Source organism: Vidua macroura, chromosome 1 (assembly GCF_024509145.1).
Source record: "Vidua macroura isolate BioBank_ID:100142 chromosome 1, ASM2450914v1, whole genome shotgun sequence".
Classification (NCBI taxonomy): Eukaryota; Metazoa; Chordata; class Aves; order Passeriformes; family Viduidae; genus Vidua; species Vidua macroura.
In genome coordinates, this window is record NC_071571.1 from 132020424 (window position 1) to 132039996 (window position 19573).

At 36.6% G+C, this 19573-nt stretch overlaps 1 protein-coding gene across 2 annotated transcripts in view; it reads left to right on the forward strand.

The window, feature by feature from the left end:
- Window positions 1–19573, forward strand: part of MATN2 (matrilin 2) — a 61335-nt gene that overhangs the window by 15535 nt on the left and 26227 nt on the right. For both annotated transcript variants that reach the window (XM_053991498.1, XM_053991489.1), the window contains exons 3-7: window positions 1081–1650; window positions 5690–5812; window positions 9105–9227; window positions 14812–14934; window positions 18870–18992. In XM_053991498.1, the coding sequence (XP_053847473.1) occupies window positions 1081–1650; window positions 5690–5812; window positions 9105–9227; window positions 14812–14934; window positions 18870–18992 (1062 nt within the window). The remainder of the gene's footprint in view (window positions 1–1080; window positions 1651–5689; window positions 5813–9104; window positions 9228–14811; window positions 14935–18869; window positions 18993–19573) is intronic.

Here is a 19573-nt window from a genome sequence, read left to right on the forward strand (position 1 = left end):
GTTCAGTATGAGATGTTTTTTGGCTGAGTGGAGTGCCACTGCAGACAACAGGATTTTCTCTCTGATGCAACCATATAATTTCTCTGTGATGCTGAGCTAGTCCAATACATGAAACTTTCCCCAGATGGGTATTAATTACATGTTTGAAATCATGACATTTGATTTGTAGAACTGCTGAGTACTCACAGCTGCAGTTGACATCATTGAGAGCAGTACTTTTTACATGCAAAGTGCTGCTTAGTGCCAGCTTCCTTGAAAAATCAGTCCCTTTACATCTCATATCAGTCAGTGCAATTAACAGATGTTTTTGAAGTGTATTTCTTTGTGTTCTGTTTTCTCTGTTTTCAATGAAACACTTATATCCTCCTGACTTGTCACAGTATTAGATTTCTAAATTCTCAGGCCCTGCCACACAAAGCATCACAGTGCACCCCACTTAAATAGTTAACTGTCATTCAGAGAGGATTTCCACCCTTGCATGGGGAATGAAGTCAAAATCTCAACAATGACACAACAGGGTAACACACAAGTACCTGAAGAGTGACATTTGACAAGGGCATGTAGTGGTAGGACAACAAGTAATGAACCAATAATAAACCAAAAGAGGCCAGGTGTAGATTAGATATAGGGAAGAAATTCTTTACTTGAACAGGTTGCCCAGAGAAGTTGTGAATGTCCCATACCTGGCAGTGTTTATGGCCAGGTTGGATGAGGCTTTGAGAAACCCGGTCTAGTGGAAGATGTCCCTGCTCATGGCAGGGGGGTTGAACTACATGATCTTTAATGTCCTTTCCAACCCAAGCTCTGTGTGATTCTATCTCACCATTCCACTGTCATTAACCATTCTGGGCACTTACCTCACACATACACACACACAAAAATACATATAATGATCAAGTATCAGGCAGTTTTTGTTATTTACTGGAGAACAAATTTATATTGCCCAAGTAGTCGTAATTGTGGTATGTCCTATTTTTCCTAAATTTTCACAGCACTTTTCAGAGTGTTTGTTTAGACAGTAAATCTTAACCTATTTGCCTTTTGAAATTGTAAAGTATTGGTTTTGCATTTTCCTTTTAGAAAACTCTTGCAACAACAAACGTCTGGATCTTGTTTTCATCATTGACAGCTCTCGCAGTGTGAGTCATTATGACTTTGAAAAAGTGAAGGAGTTCATTTTGACCATCTTGCAGTTTCTGGACATCAGCCCTGATGCCACGCACGTGGGTCTGATTCAGTACGGCAGCACTGTCAAACAGGAGTTTTCGTTGAAGACCTTCCGGCGGAAGCAGGACATCGAAAGAGCAGTGAAGAGGATGATGCACCTGGGCACCGGCACCATGACTGGACTGGCTCTGCAGTATGCAGTGAACATTGCATTTTCAGAGACAGAGGGGGCTCGACCTCTGAGTCAGAATGTGCCCCGAATTATCATGATAGTGACAGATGGGAGACCTCAAGATCCAGTGGCAGAGATTGCTGCTAAAGCACGTAACTCAGGAATCCTAATTTTTGCTATTGGAGTGGGAAGAGTGGATATGAACACTCTGAAGTCCATTGGGAGTGAACCACATGAAGAACATGTGTTTCTGGTTGCTAATTTCAGTCAGATTGAAACACTGACCTCTGCCTTCCAGACTAAACTTTGTGGTAAGATTTTTATATATAGATTTGAATATATAGATGAAAATGAAACAGAAAAAATATGCATTATAATGAAACTTTTTTTTTTACATGAAACCTTATCTCTTAGAACATATATATTGAAGGGAGATTAGCCAAACAACAGACAGAGCAGCAGTCACACATGTGGGGAAAACTTATGCTACTATTAAGTGCCATAAAATGTGGTTCAATTGCTCATGGTCATAAACCGTTAGGCAAACACACATATCATGATTTTCTTATTTATTGCATAATGACAATAAATTTATGATCTCTGCTATTTGAATATTAGATAAATTTTTTCATCTCTTCATTTTAAGTGTGATCTCCCTTAGTAGTGAAACTTTAAACTGCCGAACAGTCTTTCAGTTTTTTAAATAATCTTGAGAGTCCATGGATTCATCTTCCAAAGCTTACAAAATAATTCTATGCAAAGAATCATTTCTGTATATGCCTTGTGACTGGAAGTGAAACACAGACTTAGCAGGTTTTGTATTCCATCTATTTAAAATACAAGTAGTTAGGAAAAGCTGTTTCAGTGATATTATTCATTCATACAATAAGGTAAATATTTTAATAGGCATTAACTTACAACAGAGATATCACTTCCATCTGTAATTCCCTGATAAGGAATTACCTTTTGCAAATATTATGGCATTTGTAATTAATTTTATTTTAATCTGTGTGCTTAGTAGACTTTTCTTTTTTATTTATTCTTGAGATAAATATGAAAGTATTTCATATAAATTTGGCATTAAGCTGATGTATTTTCACTAGAATCCAGAAAAAAAAAGCATGGTAAGATTAAATGGTCACTCATGTCTAGGGATGCTTTTGCCAGAAAAGAACTGCAGCTTATTGTAAGGATAGTCTGGAGAATTTTCCTTACTTGGTCTTTTCCAAAATTGTTTCAAAGAGCAGCTGAACTGCCTCAGCACAAAACACCAACACAGACATTCATCAGATAATAGATTTTTTTCCTGTTTCGTCCTTGCTGTATTATTAGCTGGCTTAGTAGGATATATTTAAAAACCAAGAAAAAGTAAACTTATCATGGATTCAGAGTTTAAATGGAATGCACAGCAAATGCTGATTTTTTAGATTGTGTTTTAGAAACAAATCCAGTAGAAATACCATTTACTTGGTTAGGTTTTTTGGTTTTTTTTTTTTTTTTTCTGACTGGGCAGTGTCCTATAAATTTATTAGAGTTTTTTAGCTCACTTTTAATCAAACTTATGTGTTCCCCAGTAAAGCCACCCCCCCACTGGTGATGGAGGACTGTGGAGGTGACAAGGATAGCGATTGCCTCCTGCTCCCAGGGAGTGTCTCCACAGGATTTGCTGTGCTGAGAATTCAAAGTGAGATCCTAAGACATGTTTAAAAACTCAGACCCAGATTCAACAGAGAGTTTAAGCTGTTAGATTCATATGGATTTCAACATAAGGTACTAAATTGCAGTCAGGATCCATAACATTTTATTTGCTCTTGATTGTGAAGCAGCATTCAGCTTGAGCTTTACTCAAGAGAGTAATCATAGCCTCTGCTTCCTAAAGCACCTACATTCCTCCAGGAAATGTGGTTAGTCCTCCCAGGTATGGACCCAGAGGCAGTATCATTGTAGCTGAGTGGAACATCTGGACACCTCGTTTCTTTGCTAACACCATTGAAGGCCCCCCTCTGGTCAAGTCTTCTGGAATGCTGCCTGCTGGGCTTTGTGCTGTGGGAAAAGACTTTGGCCCCTGAGCTGTCCTTGTGTCTGAATCACCTTTATGTCTGTGAGAATGTGTCTTCATGGTTCCTGTGATGACAAGAGAAAACCATGGCCAAATGGTGAAGCTCTGTGGGGAAAACAAAAAGTAAGCCAAATTAACCACTACTTACTACTGGATGGGGGAGACTAAGGACCCAGGACCTATATTCTCAGAAGAATTCCTGTAAACTGGATGTGCTCTATTCTATTAAGTCAGAGGTTCTCTACAGTTGCTGCCTCTGACTTGTAAAAGTTTGAGGGTGTCAGAAACACCAGTTGAAGCCAGGACCCCTCTTTATTACTAGTTAGCAAGGTAAAACAGAGTGTTAAAAAAGTATTAAAAAAGAGTATCCTGAGGGATCAGAGGCATGAAGAATAAGCCAAGAGTTGAAAACTCAGAAAAATGTCAATGGAAATGGGAACAGAATCCAAGAAAGGAGATGGAGATTAGATGAAGTGTGACAAAGAAAGAACTTGTGATGGAGCAGTCATGGGCCAATGAAGTCTTTATTGTATTCCTGTAAAGTAGATAGTGGTGTCATCCCCATTTTATATTGGAGGAATGGAGGCACAGAAACAGTGTTAAGTTTGTCAAAACCACTCACCAACTTTAAATATTTGACTCAGTGCAATCCCTGGTGTGATTTTCAGGCATGTAACATTTTTGGACTAATACAACATGTTTTTCACAGCTCTACAGCCATCACTTGCATTCTTGCAAATCCAGATTCAGGTGTCTCTATCTGAACAGTTATAGCGTGAAGGCTGATGTTTCCTTGAAGATACTGATATTATTGTCTTGCCCCAAATCAAATAAGGGCCCTGTCATATAGAGATAAGATCTAATTCACAAAAAGGCTCATGTTCAGATTCCTTAACTATGAGATCACCCTTTCTATTACCTTCCTGTGATCACTGAACACCTCCTGCAACGGATGAGGTTGCAGAAATCATTCAGAGAACAGACTGCACCACAAAAATCAGACTAATGACGTGAGAGAGTATCACTGCTTTGAAATGGGGGCAACAGAAACACTTCAGAAAATGTACTACTTGTGTGGTAGATGGGAAGATTGGTAACAGACAGCAACAAAGTACTCTCAGAAGGAACATGGGTTATTGGACCCCTATCATTGAATGCTTTCATTTTCAGAATGACAGAAAGATAACAAGACAAGAAGTCAAAGTAGGTCTGTGTTCATATAAATAAATGTATTTGAGAAGATTTATTATGGGAGAAATTTGTGAGATCCAAGAAGCAGATTGAGAGATTAGAGAATTGTGGTGGTTTGTGTGTTAGCAATAAATACCTAAGTCTTGTAACCATGCCAAAGAGCAGATACATAGTATATATCTTAAAATCACATGTGGGTTTTTACCACAAGTACCACACCCACCAGGTTAAGTTACTTGGCAGGCTTCTGTTGTGGCTTCTAGAAGATTACTGTTAATATCTATTCCATAAATTTTGAGCTTTGTCAACCTAGCGTGTTAAGGAACACATCAATCCCTAATTGCTGTTAAGCAAAATAGATAATTTTCCATAAAAAGTTCTCTGAGAAGTAATTCACCTATATATTATAGAGATAACATACAAGCAATACTGCACTGGAAAGGAAACATCAAGATTTCTTTATCCCCAAATACTGCTCTGGAGAAAAATAGTTAAACAATGAATTTGACTGAATGGGCCTCCATTCTTTTTATCTTTCATTGTCTGTCTGCTGCATTTTAATACTTGCTATTGGAGACGTAAAATACAAACAGAACAAAAATAGACTCAGAAAGACTTACAATATGGAGGCTAGCTCATTTCAGCTCCTGCATAATGAGTCTTGGAGATACATATACTCAGTGTCATCATGTATTATTTGCATGTTCCTCAACATTAATAACTAAGCAAGCAAAACAGTCTCTTTATTAAGTTTTTTTTTTTAGTCATTCTTCTTTATTACTGTGTGCTGTGTGGTGATTTTCTTCATGCAAGAAATTGAATGTCCTATAAATCAGCTTACACTTAAACTTCACTTATTTTCTAAAGTTGATTATAATAAGTTTGTTTCATTGTCTTCATAGGGCCATGAAATAATTCGTTTTTTCAGATACTCCCTTGTGTATTTTTATTTTCTTAAGCTTTCATTTTTGTCTTTACTAGCAACACTTAATTTGAAATTTCTGAGTTACTTCACTAAAATTTTCTACACCATTTTTTTCCAGTCATGACCACAAGTAATTAAGACTAGCAGCTAATAATGTTTTCCTTTTTTCTTTCAGTGCCTCATATGTGCAGTATAGTTGAGCATCACTGTGATCACTTCTGCATAAACACCCCTGGCTCCTACTTATGCAGATGTAAACAAGGATACATTCTGAATGCTGACCAGAAGACTTGTAACAGTATGTTATCTTTCTTTTCTCTTTCATATTCCCAAAAAGTGTTTAACATCACTTATCCTTTCTGTTGGGCTCATAAAGAACTGAGGTCAGTACATAATTAATGATAATCATCTGAAAGTGTCCTAGAAAGGTGAAGTTGTAATTCTTTTTCTTGCTTTAAGTGAAGTTCTTACAATTCTTTCTGAAATACATCCAGCTGAATTTTATACACAACTCTGCAGAGGTGCACTGTAACTATATGAAATTACATTTGAATTTTATTGGTATTTTAAGTTCAACAATTAAAAACAACCAAGTCAATAACTTCATCATTTCAAACGAAGTGAATTTAGATACTTTACTAACTTGTCCAGCTAGCAACAGTACTAGAAGTTACACACAGGTGCAAAAACCCCCATACTAGAAAACTGTGAAGTAACTTGACATTCTGAAAAGCTCTTTCTAACTGCTGGTGGAAATGTAAGGGTTTGCAACCTTTCAAAGAATGGTTTCAGAAGTCTTGCTTATCCTCTCTTTAAAAGTTGACTTTTTAAAGTTTTGAGTAATTTGCTGTATAGTTTATAATAACAAACTTTATTTCACTTTAATTTTGATTTTTGTGATCAGTATTTTGTTAGTCTGTTTTAACTTGTTTTCTAGTAATTAACAGCAATTTACATTAGAGGGATATGCCAAATTTATTTCTGTATCCCCCTTATTTTAAAGAAATTATGTAACACTATCTTTAATTACTTGTGGAAAATGTACATGCTAAAAATTCCAGTTTTTATCACACAGCAGTGTACAGATTCACATGAAAGTGAATGGATTAAAATTAAAGCTGCTAAACTGATTTTAGCCAGAAGAAAAATTTTGAAAAATGTCTTTTCAAGAAACTGTGGGTAACAGTCATCATGAGAGCATAGGATGTGCCTCTTACAATCGATAATTTAGAACTAAAGTGAAGACTGCAGGCTCAAATCCCATCATTGTGTTTGATGTTTTGTATCTCAGGAGAGTGCCATAAAACAACCAGGTATCTTGAGATTAGTGGATTCTTAGTCTCTCTTGCTTAGAGCTGTGTTTAATATCAAATACTAAGCACCAATGAAAGAGTGAAGGTATGTGAATAAATTAAAAAAAATTAATTACAAGTATGAAAAATTATTTCTTCATTGTCTCTTCTTTTTACTCTGTTACATTTCCATGGTTTTTCTCAGCCAGTAGTTCAGCATTTGGGCACTGCACTGCTTCAAATACAGGTTAATTTCCAAGTGTTTTGGAATTGTGTGTTATTTTCCTGCTGGTGACCCATGCACAGTAGCCCTCAATATGCTCCCTCTCTTCCATTTTTCAAAGCCCTTTGCTGTATTGCTTTACTTTCTTTTTTAGCTATGATATCTATTAGTTTTCCCCACTTATCTCTCACATGATTTCTTTGATTCACCTGCTTTGATCATCAGTAAGATGATACCAGATTGCAGTTTGATCAATATGAAAGGGGCATTAGTCCTTCAATGTGTTTGTAGCCTCTGGTTCTTTTACATCACCAAATTATAAATTAATTTTAACAATTAGTACTGGAAATCTGAGAGTCATCAAACTGGCCATAAATGTGCTAGGATGGTGCAAATCATTGGTGAAAGAGAGAGATGATGCACTATCTGTCTAGAAGAGGTCAAACAATTACATCTAAAACCCCCACAGAGATGTAACAGAATTCATGAGGATGGGGAGCCAAGCCTGAGCAAAGGGGACAGCTTAGTTCTGGAGGTAGGAGAATCACAGTGGAAGAAAAATGCACAGTCTGGGAGTATTTTCGTTACCTTCACTAGCTGTTAATTGCCCACAAGTGCACAGAGACAATGGATTCTTCACTTGACATCTTAGTAAAGTAGATCTTCATCATGTTTATGTTAAGTACATGATCAATATAAACCAGATATATTTATCTAAGGTTTGGTTGTATTAGCAGCTCTTCAATGAACAAATAGTTTATTTACATAGATAATTTAACACTTTCTGAATTAAGCAGTGCAGACAAGATGAATGCTATGTAGCTAATGTTATACTCTCTTTTCATTCTTTTGTTAGACTCTATTTTTATTCTTCTGTTCCCTTTTTTTTTATTGTGAGAGTATATGCTTTATGTTCTTTAAAGCCTTTAACCAAATGGCTTCAATCAGCAATGAACTGGCAACTTCACTTCATGCTGGGAAATGCTTTTTTTTTAACTAAAAATACTTTTACATTTGTTTAATTATTATGGTTTTGCATCCATGAAAGGATGCTCCTTTTGTGTACTGTATTCTAACTTTTCTAGGGAAGAGTATTTGTGTCAGATAATAGGTATTCTTTACTTATTACATTGTATTTGTTTGTTTAACTAATCTGTCCTATTCTTCTCTAGAGATGCTCAAATCTTATATTAATAAACAAAATAACACAAGAGAGGAATGTAGCTGAAACAAGCTGGAAAATTATCTATTTGTGGGTGTTTACACTGGAACAAAAGAGTTAAGCAACTGTTTATGCTGTTCATCATGCCGCTTGATATGAAGCAGACAGCTATAAAAGAAAATTTGTTTTTGCTTGGCTGATTTCCTCAAACATGTTCCAAAAGCCTATTTTGTAGCTGTAAATGACCATTATGTGTTAAGCAGTCTTTGAGCAACACAAAGTACTCTGCCTTCCAGAGCTTTCACTGGGAAAACTTGGGGTTCTCATAAAGCTTTAGCCTGTTTAAAAGAAAGCCCAGTGTGCTTTATTTGGCTAGGTGCTGAACTGACCTCATTTGTCATGGTCATTTTTTTGAGATCTTTCGCATGGGAGGCGTAACTTGAGATGATATCTTGCATAAAACTGAAAAATTCTAAAACTCAGAAATTAAATAGCCCCATGTTTTTTACTGTTATGTTTTCCTTTTCTTTCCCTTTCCAGCCTCATCATCATTTATCTGGTTATGCAAAATAAAACCCCAGAAATATACAAATAAGCACAATTACTTTTCTTTAAAAAAAAAATCCCTGAAAAATGTGCTTTGAACGTTTTACGGAAACATACATCAAAGAACTCTACTAGGCATCATTGGTCCATTAATAGTCTTTGCCATCAGCTGAAGGAATGAGTGCCTCAGCTTTGAGTGACTGATCCTATTGTCTTTCACTCTTTGACAGAACACTGGCATGATCTGTGTTAAAATGAGCTCATCTGTAAAGAGCTGTCCATAGCTTCCTGAAATGTATTTTGATCTGTGGCCTACCTGTGCATTGTAGAAGGTCAAAGAATGTCATACTCATGCAATTGTTTGTAGCTCAGGACCTTTGTGCTGTGGAGAAACACTCCTGTGAGCAGATTTGTGTGAACACACCGGGTTCCTACGTCTGTCAGTGTTATGAAGGGTATGAGCTTGATGCAAATGGAAAGAATTGTGTTGGTGAGTATGAATTCAGCAATTCACATTTATCTCTTGACACAAACCAAAACAAAGTTCAATATAAATGAGTATCCACTTAAGCCATAGACAATTATGTGCTCCTGTATGAGTGGGAGATGAGAAAGTACACATAATTGACATGTTTGTGGGTCTTTACTGATAATGAATGGTGTCTTGGGAAAATTGTTCCAACCAATTTCACACAGAAAGTAATTTTCTGTTTTGAAACAGCACAACTGATGTTTTATTCGAGATCCAGGTAGGTGGCCAGCAATGTACTGGCATGACATATGTGGCTATTAAAAAAACAAAGGCAGACAAACTCAGTAGCTCCGCTTCAGACAGAAGTTATGCACAGAAAAACTTGAAAAGGGGCAATTTCTTGATGTTTTTTTCACTTGACTTTATGGTGATGTGAGGAGAGATTTCATCCCCTTTTTGGAAAGGTGACTTTAAGGAAAGTTTAGCCACTTTAGGAACCCATCCACTATGTGCCTTTAATTTTCACTGTGGGCAATGTGGAAGTAAATATCAATTCCAAGAATTACAGCTCAAAAGAGACAGTGTGGAAATATGGTACAATAATTCTTTAGCACAAAACATACTTCCCTCTCTATTACTCTGTAAATATCTCAGTCTTCTTCTCTGTTTATACATGGTAAATGCTTCTAGTATAATCTCTTTTACAAGCCTATGTACCTATTCTTGTAAACTTTTCATTCCGTGCTACATTCTGAGGAAATCCTGTCTTCTGGTTTCCACTGCAAAAAGCCCTAGTGAGATCTGGATAAAAAATTACATTATTTGTTAGGTATTCTCTTCAGGCAAGCACTTAGGTAGATGCTTAATTTCAAACACAAATTGAAGTCCCGTGGAAATGAATCCAAGTCAATCCTTGGCCTCAAATCTGCCACAGGCCACCACAATGCTTTTCTCCAACACCCTACTCTTTCTTGTCATTTTAAGACAGTTCTAACATATCTTTCTCTTAGAATCTTCAAAGAGCTATTGGCTTGCAGGATAACCCTGTTTTGAGATGCAAAATAGGTGACCACTTATGGAACTTTCTGCATGTAGCTTCACACAGGACACACAAACAAGGTTTTGAGGTTTTTTAGGCCTGGAATAACATGAGGTTTTGAAGAATATTCACTCAGTGCTTAATCATCAGAAATGTTTCCTTTACTTGTAGTGTCATGATTTCAGTATAGGAGTATTTAAAGGTCTCAACATAATTTGTCTCCAGCATAATTTGGCCACTCATATACCATTTGAAGAACCAGCTTTTTGAAGCCAAATTGTTCTGAAAATGCAGATAATACTGGTTATTTAGGCAAGTTTTTATGTTCTGCCCAAATTTCTATATCTAACATTCACCTAGTAACCTTAGCTGACCCTCTCGACCTTTACTTGTATTAGAATAAAGGATATATTTCTCTGCTCTTTATTTGACTATATCATGAGACAGAAAATCTGTGACTTCCGTTGGAAGCTTCTTTCATCCCCAGTTCTTTCCTACCATATATTCTATTCTGAAATATTCATGCTTAGTGTTATCAGATGTTGTTACTATTTTCTATCAAGTTGAAGATCTGTGACAGCCCAAGATATCCTTACCAGGAAGGTAGCTACCAGAGCTTTCATTCTGGTGAAATTCTTTGTATGTCAAGTCTAATATTATCTTTTGTAATAAATATGAAGTCTATTTTTGTTATTTAAAACTTCAAAATATTTCTATGCCACTTATTAAACTTCTTGCATTGGTATTTGTTTTTTTTGTCTGTCAATGCCTTATCTGCAAAGTCTGGGGAAAGTGCCATCTGGACGTGTATGCATCTTTGACATTTTTTTCCTACCTCCTCACTGACTTTCTTTTGCTTGAAGAGATATACATCTATTATAAGCACAATTATTAAAGATTTCATATTGTCTTTTCAATTATTTTCAAAATACAGCATGCATGGGTTCACTGTCTTGTCTTTTATAGCAGTTTTTCTTCTCCATTTCATTTCTATTAATTTATACCTTTTAACAGCAAAACATGAATACATACTATTCATAGCACTGCAATAATTAGCAGTAGTAATTGGGATTTTAAAGCACATTATTAACATCTCTATATTTTATTTGTCTTTTTCAGTTGCATATTTAGCCACTTAACTTTTAAATTTCTTACTAATGTACAAGAATGGTTCAATGTATATTAATTGTATTTGGTCTATTCAGAACTTAGTTCCTCTACATTTCTTGAACAGGAAAAGATTGTCTGGGTAATTTATGAATTTGATGCTAATTTGTTTGCAAATCCTATTGTCAGCCTCCAGAATTTGACTTTTCAGGTTTGAACAATTTGAGGTTTTTGAGGAATATGCTACTACTAATAATGTACAGCTTCTTCAGATGTGATCACAAATGAATTATCATCCTTGCTGGAAAATTTTTTAAGGGAGGCTATGTGTAGTACTGAATCAGTAGTGATAACTCTCAGTTTTCATTACCCTAAGCTAGTTAAACCTTCCTTTCTGTGAAGCATTTATTATCAAATGTGCAGGATCCAAAGAAAGATCTTGATGTACACATATACTAGAGATCACTGAGAATAATAGCAATTTTGCAAAAAGCAGTGACTTCATTAAGGTTAGTCACTCCTCCCCTTTCAGAGAATGAAAAGAGAATTTCAGTAGGAAATACACATTGTGATATTCTTGGAAAGAGTCAAAGGTTTCCATCTAAGATATCTAAGACTTCTAAAGTTTTAACTCCAGCAAAAGCAAATGAGAAAGTGCTGAAACTTCATTTCACAGGCATGTTTATTAAATTTTTCTGATGGGCTAATTTAAGGATCAGTAGTGATACTAATTGCTTTATTGACATGTGCCAGCCAGTTACCTGAAAGGCAATAATTATATGAAATCTCACAGCCAGAACTCACAAGTATCCATTCAAGCTGACCACTGAACAACCAACCACTCTGAGAGTTTGCAATGCAGAGTTTACGAAATAATTTATAGGCTAAACAATACTTGAAAATATCTGCTCAGCAGTAAATCTGGCTGGCAGGGCACTATCACTTTACCTTTTCTGAACTGTTTTTCACATGGACAAAGTCCTGTCGGTTGAAGTTTTCTGGTAATGAGCTGCCCTTTCTCCATCATGCTGCTGGACACTCAGTCTCTCCACCTTGGTGTTGCTGGACATGCTGTCCTCTCTTTCCTGGCACTAGTGCTAGACTATATCCATCTTGCTGCAGTTGCTGGGCTTGGATCCCCTTTTCCTGGCAGTAGTTTGGCTGCTGGCACCTCTCTGCAGTTCTGGCACTGCTGGATTTTTTTGTCTGCTTCTTAGGTTCTTACGAGTCTTCCCTGAGTGTGCTTTGCTCTTCCCTCACATTCTTTTTCATCCTCCTGATGCCTTCACTTGCTTTACCCCTTTTTCTCCTACCCTTCCCCTTAACTTTCTTCATCCTCCCAAGTCTGAATAACCTCTATAAACATCCTAGGGCTAAAACAACCCCTTATGAGAAAGGTGACCCATGCAGTCCACAGTTCAGAGAGGGAAATGTAAGCACCCAGAGTGCAGAACTGCTAACTGGAAGTAAAAGATGGTTCTCATCACTTACTAATACCAAGTGAGAAAAACAAGGTGGAACAAATATGCAGAGATGGCAACTGAATTAATAGTTTGCTCACTAAAAAGGACACTAATCATTTAGAAAAAAATCTTATTTAAATAGACATGAGATAAAATTCAAAACAGTGAAATCTCAAGTTTTCACATTCTCATGTGTATCTCATGACTAAGTGTAGAAATACGCTCTTCTCCCAGGGATAGGACATGTGGGAATGGTTCAAAGCTATGCCAGGGAAGGTTTAGACTGGACATTAGGAAGCATTTCTTTACCAAGAAGATGGTCAAACACTGGAACAGGCTTCGTACAGGAGGTGGTTGCTCCAAGCCTGTCAGTGTGTGAGAGGCATTTGGACAAAGCCAACTCTGAACTGGTCAAGCAGTTGGACTAAATGGTCATTGTGTGTCTCTTCCAACTGAATATTCTAGTCTCATTGTTATAAGTTGGCCAGTGGTAGGTATTGCAGTAGAAATTAATTTTATTAAGGTTTAAATGCAGAGGAGGAGGTAACTTTACAGAAACATCCATAGGGGCTATTTCCCAGACATGATGCTAAATAGCATGTATTCTTTGGCCTACCTATTTCTTAATGTGCCTTTTAAACACTTGAAAATGTGCATGTTAGAATTAATTTAAGAGGAAATCTAATTGTATGGTACATTATATCCTTGAAATATGTATTCAGTAAATAGGTTTTAATATGAATTGATTCAGTCTGGAAACAGGAAGGTTCTTGCCAGGAAAATGGTATCATATGGTAGCCAGTAAGTAGCTTGACTTAATTCAACACAAATATTCTGAAGGGTTAAAAGAAACTCTTTCAAAGTAACTGAATCTGCTTTCCTGAGTAGATGATCTTGCCTAAATATAGTAGCACACCTGAGTGTGCATGATTTACATAGGTGAAGAAAGAATTGATTGCATTAAAACAAATTACTGCCTCTTCAAGAAATTTGTTTGGCTAAGCAGTGTAAAGTAGTGAAAAAATGTACTCAGTTGGCAAAGAGGAACCTGTCTTGGTATGAAGCTAAGCACTTTACTGTCTTCTGCAGAAAGAATCGGGTACACTTTCCTAATGTAGGCCTGGCAGCTCTTTGCAGGCAGGGCACCAGCTTTGTGACTTATCTTTAATTTCTTCTAAGACTTTTTGTTGTGAAGATGAAGCTGAACCTGCAAAGAAATTTTAAAAATCCTTTAATTTCTTTAGCAACTTTGAATGGGCTTGACAGAGCAGACTCTGAAGTATTACTTTATAACCCTTTGGCAATCTAACTTTTAAATATGGATTTGTGTAATAAATGACCAGACTTATGAAATAGGTGACAGGACTGCCTGTGACTTTTTTTTCCTTGCAAAAGGCATAAGCAGAATATCTATGGTAAATATCAGCCTGAAGCTCTCAAGCTTTGCAGTTGTAGCTGCTTTGTACAGAACAAATCTGGAGCACATTAGAGGGAATGAATGTACTGTGACAGTCCTCAGTGTAGAAGATAATGCCAAGATTCTCCTGTATACTCAGGCTACAGGAACAGCTCCTGAGAATTAATACAGCTGGGAGGGAACTAAGGAAAAGTAGAGCAATTCCAGGACTGGGACTTGAGAGACAGAAGACAGAACTAAATCAAACAAACTTTTCTATGCCCTGGCCTAGTGTGAACATCTGGACAGAGTTACAGAGGCATGGTTTCCAGATCTGAGAAAACATGTTGAAAAGGCTCTTGACAATCTGAGAGCTGATAAATGTTCAAAGCTGAGAAATGATTCAGGACTCATTTAAAATCGAATTTACCAACTGTTGTTGTGAATGCACTACTTTTTGCAGACAAGCTTTTCAGGACAGCAATTACATCAGCTTTTCCTTTTTTATAGCTACTGTGTGTCTCTAGAACCATAATATCTATGCATAATAGTTCTAATTTTTTTTCCTAATTGCATGTTTGTCTTGTTCTTTTTCAGTTGTAGACTACTGTGTTTTGGATAACCATGGTTGTCAACATGAATGTGTTAATACCAAGGACTCCTATTACTGTAGATGCCACCCAGGGTTCATTTTAAATCCAGACAAAAGAACTTGTGGAAGTAAGTTGTGATAAAGTTTAATTATGATCAGTTTATACTTCTGTCTTCCATCTGTCAGCAGTAATCCTCCCACTGGTCCTGGGAATGCTGAATAATGCATCAGGTAGAGAAAACATTGGAGTGCCCTGGAAGCCAAAGGTCTTGATAGCAAACCAAGATGTTTTGAGGGGAGGGCCTAAGGATAAAGGTCCTTCCTATGAACAGGAAGCTTTTAACATGAAACCCGGATCTTTTTCAACAACAAAAAGCTAAAGCTTTGCCTTGGATGTCTCTTTGATTATTCTTTTTTTTTTTTCAGCTGGGTAAACACACAAGTCTGTGCAAGACAATTTATAATCAGTTTACTTTGTAAGATGATCTAAAATAATGAGTAGTTTTCCAATCAGAAGAAACATTGCAGTCTGTTTTTCTGTGGATTTTTCTCCAGAGTAGTTCTCTAATGGTGTGACAAAGCTCTGGCAGTATCAGAATCTTCTACCAGGATTCCATGTTTCTACCAGCTTATAATAACTTCATGGCTTTGCTTGTTTGTTGTTTGTCAAATTTGATACCAAGCTAAAAATCAAAAATTACTGGACTTAGGAATGGACATGAAGCGGAGGGATCTGACAGACCAGAAAATATTCATGCCAAGGCCTCCCATAATTGGGAAAACAACCTAAAACCTCCACAGTGTTTAATGTCATAGCTCCTTTTCAGGAAATGTCAAGGGAAAACCTTAATGTACCCTCCTGGTTACCTTTCTTCATAAATGTGGGCTTTGATAAAGAAATATTACTATTGTGCCTGTAAGGAGGCAAGCTCCATTCGTTTTAGATGATTGCTGCTGCTGCCAGTGGTGAATTTAGCCCATATCATTGAATAATATGTTCAAACATTATTTCTGAAAAAATGTATCAATATAGCACTGAATTTCTGTGTTTACCCAGACTCAGGGGCATTTCAGTCCTTCTGATGAGATACTTGGTTAGCCTATAGACTGTATTTATATTGTGTATTATGGTTGATAACTATTCCACTTAATTTGAACATGTAGGAAGAAAACATGTAATCCAGGCTGTACATGTGTTCTTACCATCAAGGGAAAGAGACATACACTTCTCAAAGGTGATTGCTCCCAGTTCTGGCACAAATTTATGTAAGTGCCTGTATTTTCCTTGAATATACAGGGGGTCTGGATGACTTGCCAGACTAGACACATAATTTTTAGATGGTCAGAGTCAGGTGAGATGAAATTTCTGCTTCCCAAGGGCCAGAGTATTTGTAGTGATTAACATCATTTGTAGATTGTATTAGCATTCCCATTTGTCAAGTATCTGTCAGCTAAGGGCTGGCTAATTATACTTCCACGTATTTGAAATCTTATTTTAGTGTGCTTTCCACTGCCCAAGCACAAGTTTTCATTAATTTCTTTGATTTAAGAATTTGGAGTTTAAACAGTGTTTTCTCCTCCAGTTTGAACCAAAGAAAGTCCTTAAAACTGCATAAACATTTCATATGCCTTGACTGATTTTTAGTTTATGGCCTTATGCATTATTTTAACTTATTTAAATTGATGATTCACAGAATGTTGACATCTGAGGGAATATTCTGGGAAAGTAGTATTTCAGGCTTGACCTGTCTCTATCCTCTATCTGTTGCTTGAGACATATTAGGCATAAATTAGCACAATAAGTGACTTACTAAGCCACTGCTCCTTATACTTGATATCCTCTGAGCCTTGTGGATAAATTAAAGCATGAATGAAAGAACTGTGTAGCTCTTAATGCCCAAAAGTCAAGACAGCATGAGAGCTCTTCAGAGCAAAAGTGTCCCTTAGTTCCCACATGTTATGAATCACACTGAGTTTGAGTCTGCATAAATAATGCAAACAAACTACAGATCACTGGATTGAAAATGTCTGCGACTTCAAAACTTCTAACATAAATTTCTACATATTTGGCTTATGTACTGAGTCTCAGGGATGATGGCCAAGTAGTCAAGATTCACACCCATGCCAGACCAGTTCTCTGCACCAGCAAGCAGGCCTGAGGTGCCCACTCCTGAGATCTCCTGATTGTCTCAGAATCCTGACTTCCCTTTCAAAAATAGAAAGTAAGCCTTTATGCTCATGGCTACAAAGAAATGCTTGGAAATAAGTGTTGTCAGTATGGTCATGCATATCTAACAAATGTTTTCTCTGGGAACCATTCCAAAGTTCTTAGAATGAAACACAAGGAGCAGTGCTCATGAAGCCAACCTTTCCAACACCATCAGAATGCTCTATGGCTGGAAGAGCACAGCAAATTTGGTTTATCAGTGAGGCAGGTGGAGGACATTCAAGCCACTATTAAGGAGACTCCTGCCACTCTTGCTGCTCCCCTCAAGAGGACAGATGGCAGCTTCTGCTTGTACTGGTGCTGCTGAGCCTCAACTGTTGCTCTTTACGAAAGGCCTGTTTGAATTCTGGATTCACATAATTTGTAGCTGGGCAGGGCTCTGTTAATATCCTTAATCTGGGCTGTGTTAATGAAGCCCTGTGAAGTGTGTTTTTAGTGTCCGAAACAGAATAGCCTCAAGGTTTCAACAAAGATCATACATATTTTTCAGCCATTGTGGTCATCTTCAGAATCAGTTATCCAGGAAAATCTCTCCTTGAGTGAGCAAGGATTTGAGCAGGTAAATGCACCACAGCACTGCTTAGGTCCAGAAGGCATGCAGCTGCATTCCTCTGGTGCACACATGTGGCTTTATGGGTTCTGTCTCTTTGGTGCCCTCTTGAACAAAAATATATTTTCTAATTTTCATTTTAGTAAACAGATAAGATATCTCCATGTTATGTATATATGTATGTGCATATGCTGTACAAAAAAGCTTTGGTAAAGGAAATGTTAATTAATGTTATCACTGTTAATTAATATACAGACTGATGTTCAGAAATTATAACATAGTCCTTCCAAGTTTTCTTAGGAAATCACATTCCACTTCATTTATTCTGAAAATATAGGTGGTTTATTATCACAAAGGGCTTTCATCATATATAAAGACTCAATTCCATTAACCTGCCATGAATCCAAAGAAAGAACTGTCCATGCCTCTGAAAGCAAATCACCTGTGGGAATAATTAGTTAACTTCTGGGAATAATAAAAACCCCTGAGTTTTCAGGTTGTATAATGAGGTGTTCAAAAGCCTGGATGTTTTTTGAAGTGTGATTTATGTAATTTGTGACTTGTTTATCTACTTTTAGCATTGATGAGGGGTTAGGAGCATTTTTCACTAATATAAATTAACTACACTGACACAATCTAAGTGATGGGTAGACACTGCATCTAAGTGAATGTCAGGTTCGTTGACTTCATCAATAGTGATAAACTCTATAGGGGAAATATCTCAGTGCTTAGTGCACAATTGCTATCCTTTCTAAGTTACTTTACCCACAAGTGGTAGCTGTTTCTAGACTGCTCATCTTCTCTTCCATGGGCATTTCAAATGGAAGAATTGTGAAACAAGCATTCAGAGCTGTTAAAAACATCCACACTCCTGATGACCTGTTTGTCCTGCTGTGATCTAATGAACAGCATACAAAAGTATGTTTGTGTGTTTATTACACGTCATGTCTAACATGCTCTGAGTGAGTAGAGGCAATTTTGATGAGGCAATGTATAAGGCTTAGCTGCAAAATGTTAAGAAATGTTTAAGATTCTAACTTCTCTACTACATGAACTATTTCTGTTCTCTAATAATTCTTTGTACTATATGTCAGGTGTACATCAGTATAGCAGATATTTGGAAAGAAAGAAATATTTTATTTTCATGGTTTGAAACAATATGGTAAAACACCAAAATGGTGCCTAAGGAAATAAAAAATGCAAAAGAAAACAAAATAACTCATTTTTACCTAGTTTATTTCTGAGAAATTATATTACTCACTGACACAAACATTTTTGTTGTTTAGAACCAGACTATTGTTCTCTTCAGGACCATGGTTGTGAACAGGAATGTGTTAATACAGATGATTCCTATTTTTGTCAATGCCAAGAAGGGTTTAGACTTAATCCAGATAAGAAGACATGCAAAAGTGAGTAGTCCTTTGGACATAATAAAGTTAATCTGCTTTTATTTCTTGAACCTGCAGTGAACTGTTTCCCTTTTGAAAGGATGGAAGTTTTCTCTGTAATTAAGGTTGAAACAAATGTTTCTTTATAAACTTGAATTTTAACTGGATGAATCATGCTGGGAAAGTATACATTTCTCTGTTTTTAGATTAATTTGTATATTAGACATTTTTGAAGACTGTTATGAAAACCTGAGAATTGATGTAGGAACCAAAATTACTTATAGTAAGTTCATTACTTATTTGAAACTTTCTGGCCTTGGCTTGTAAAGACGTGAGCAGCTTTGAAATTAAAAAAAAAAAAAAAAACAACACCTTGTTTTACCCAGTTGGTTTAGCCAAGGACAGATACATTTCATCAGCTTGGAAATGTATTAAACAGACAACACATATATCAAAATCAACTTAGAGTCACATACAAAACTTCACCATTTCCTAAAAAAACTGTAAAAAAAGCATTTGCAATGTCAGTGTTATAAACCAGTCACATATGCCACTTACTTTAGAAAGACATACTGTTACAGCTCTTTTTGTTTGGAGGCCTG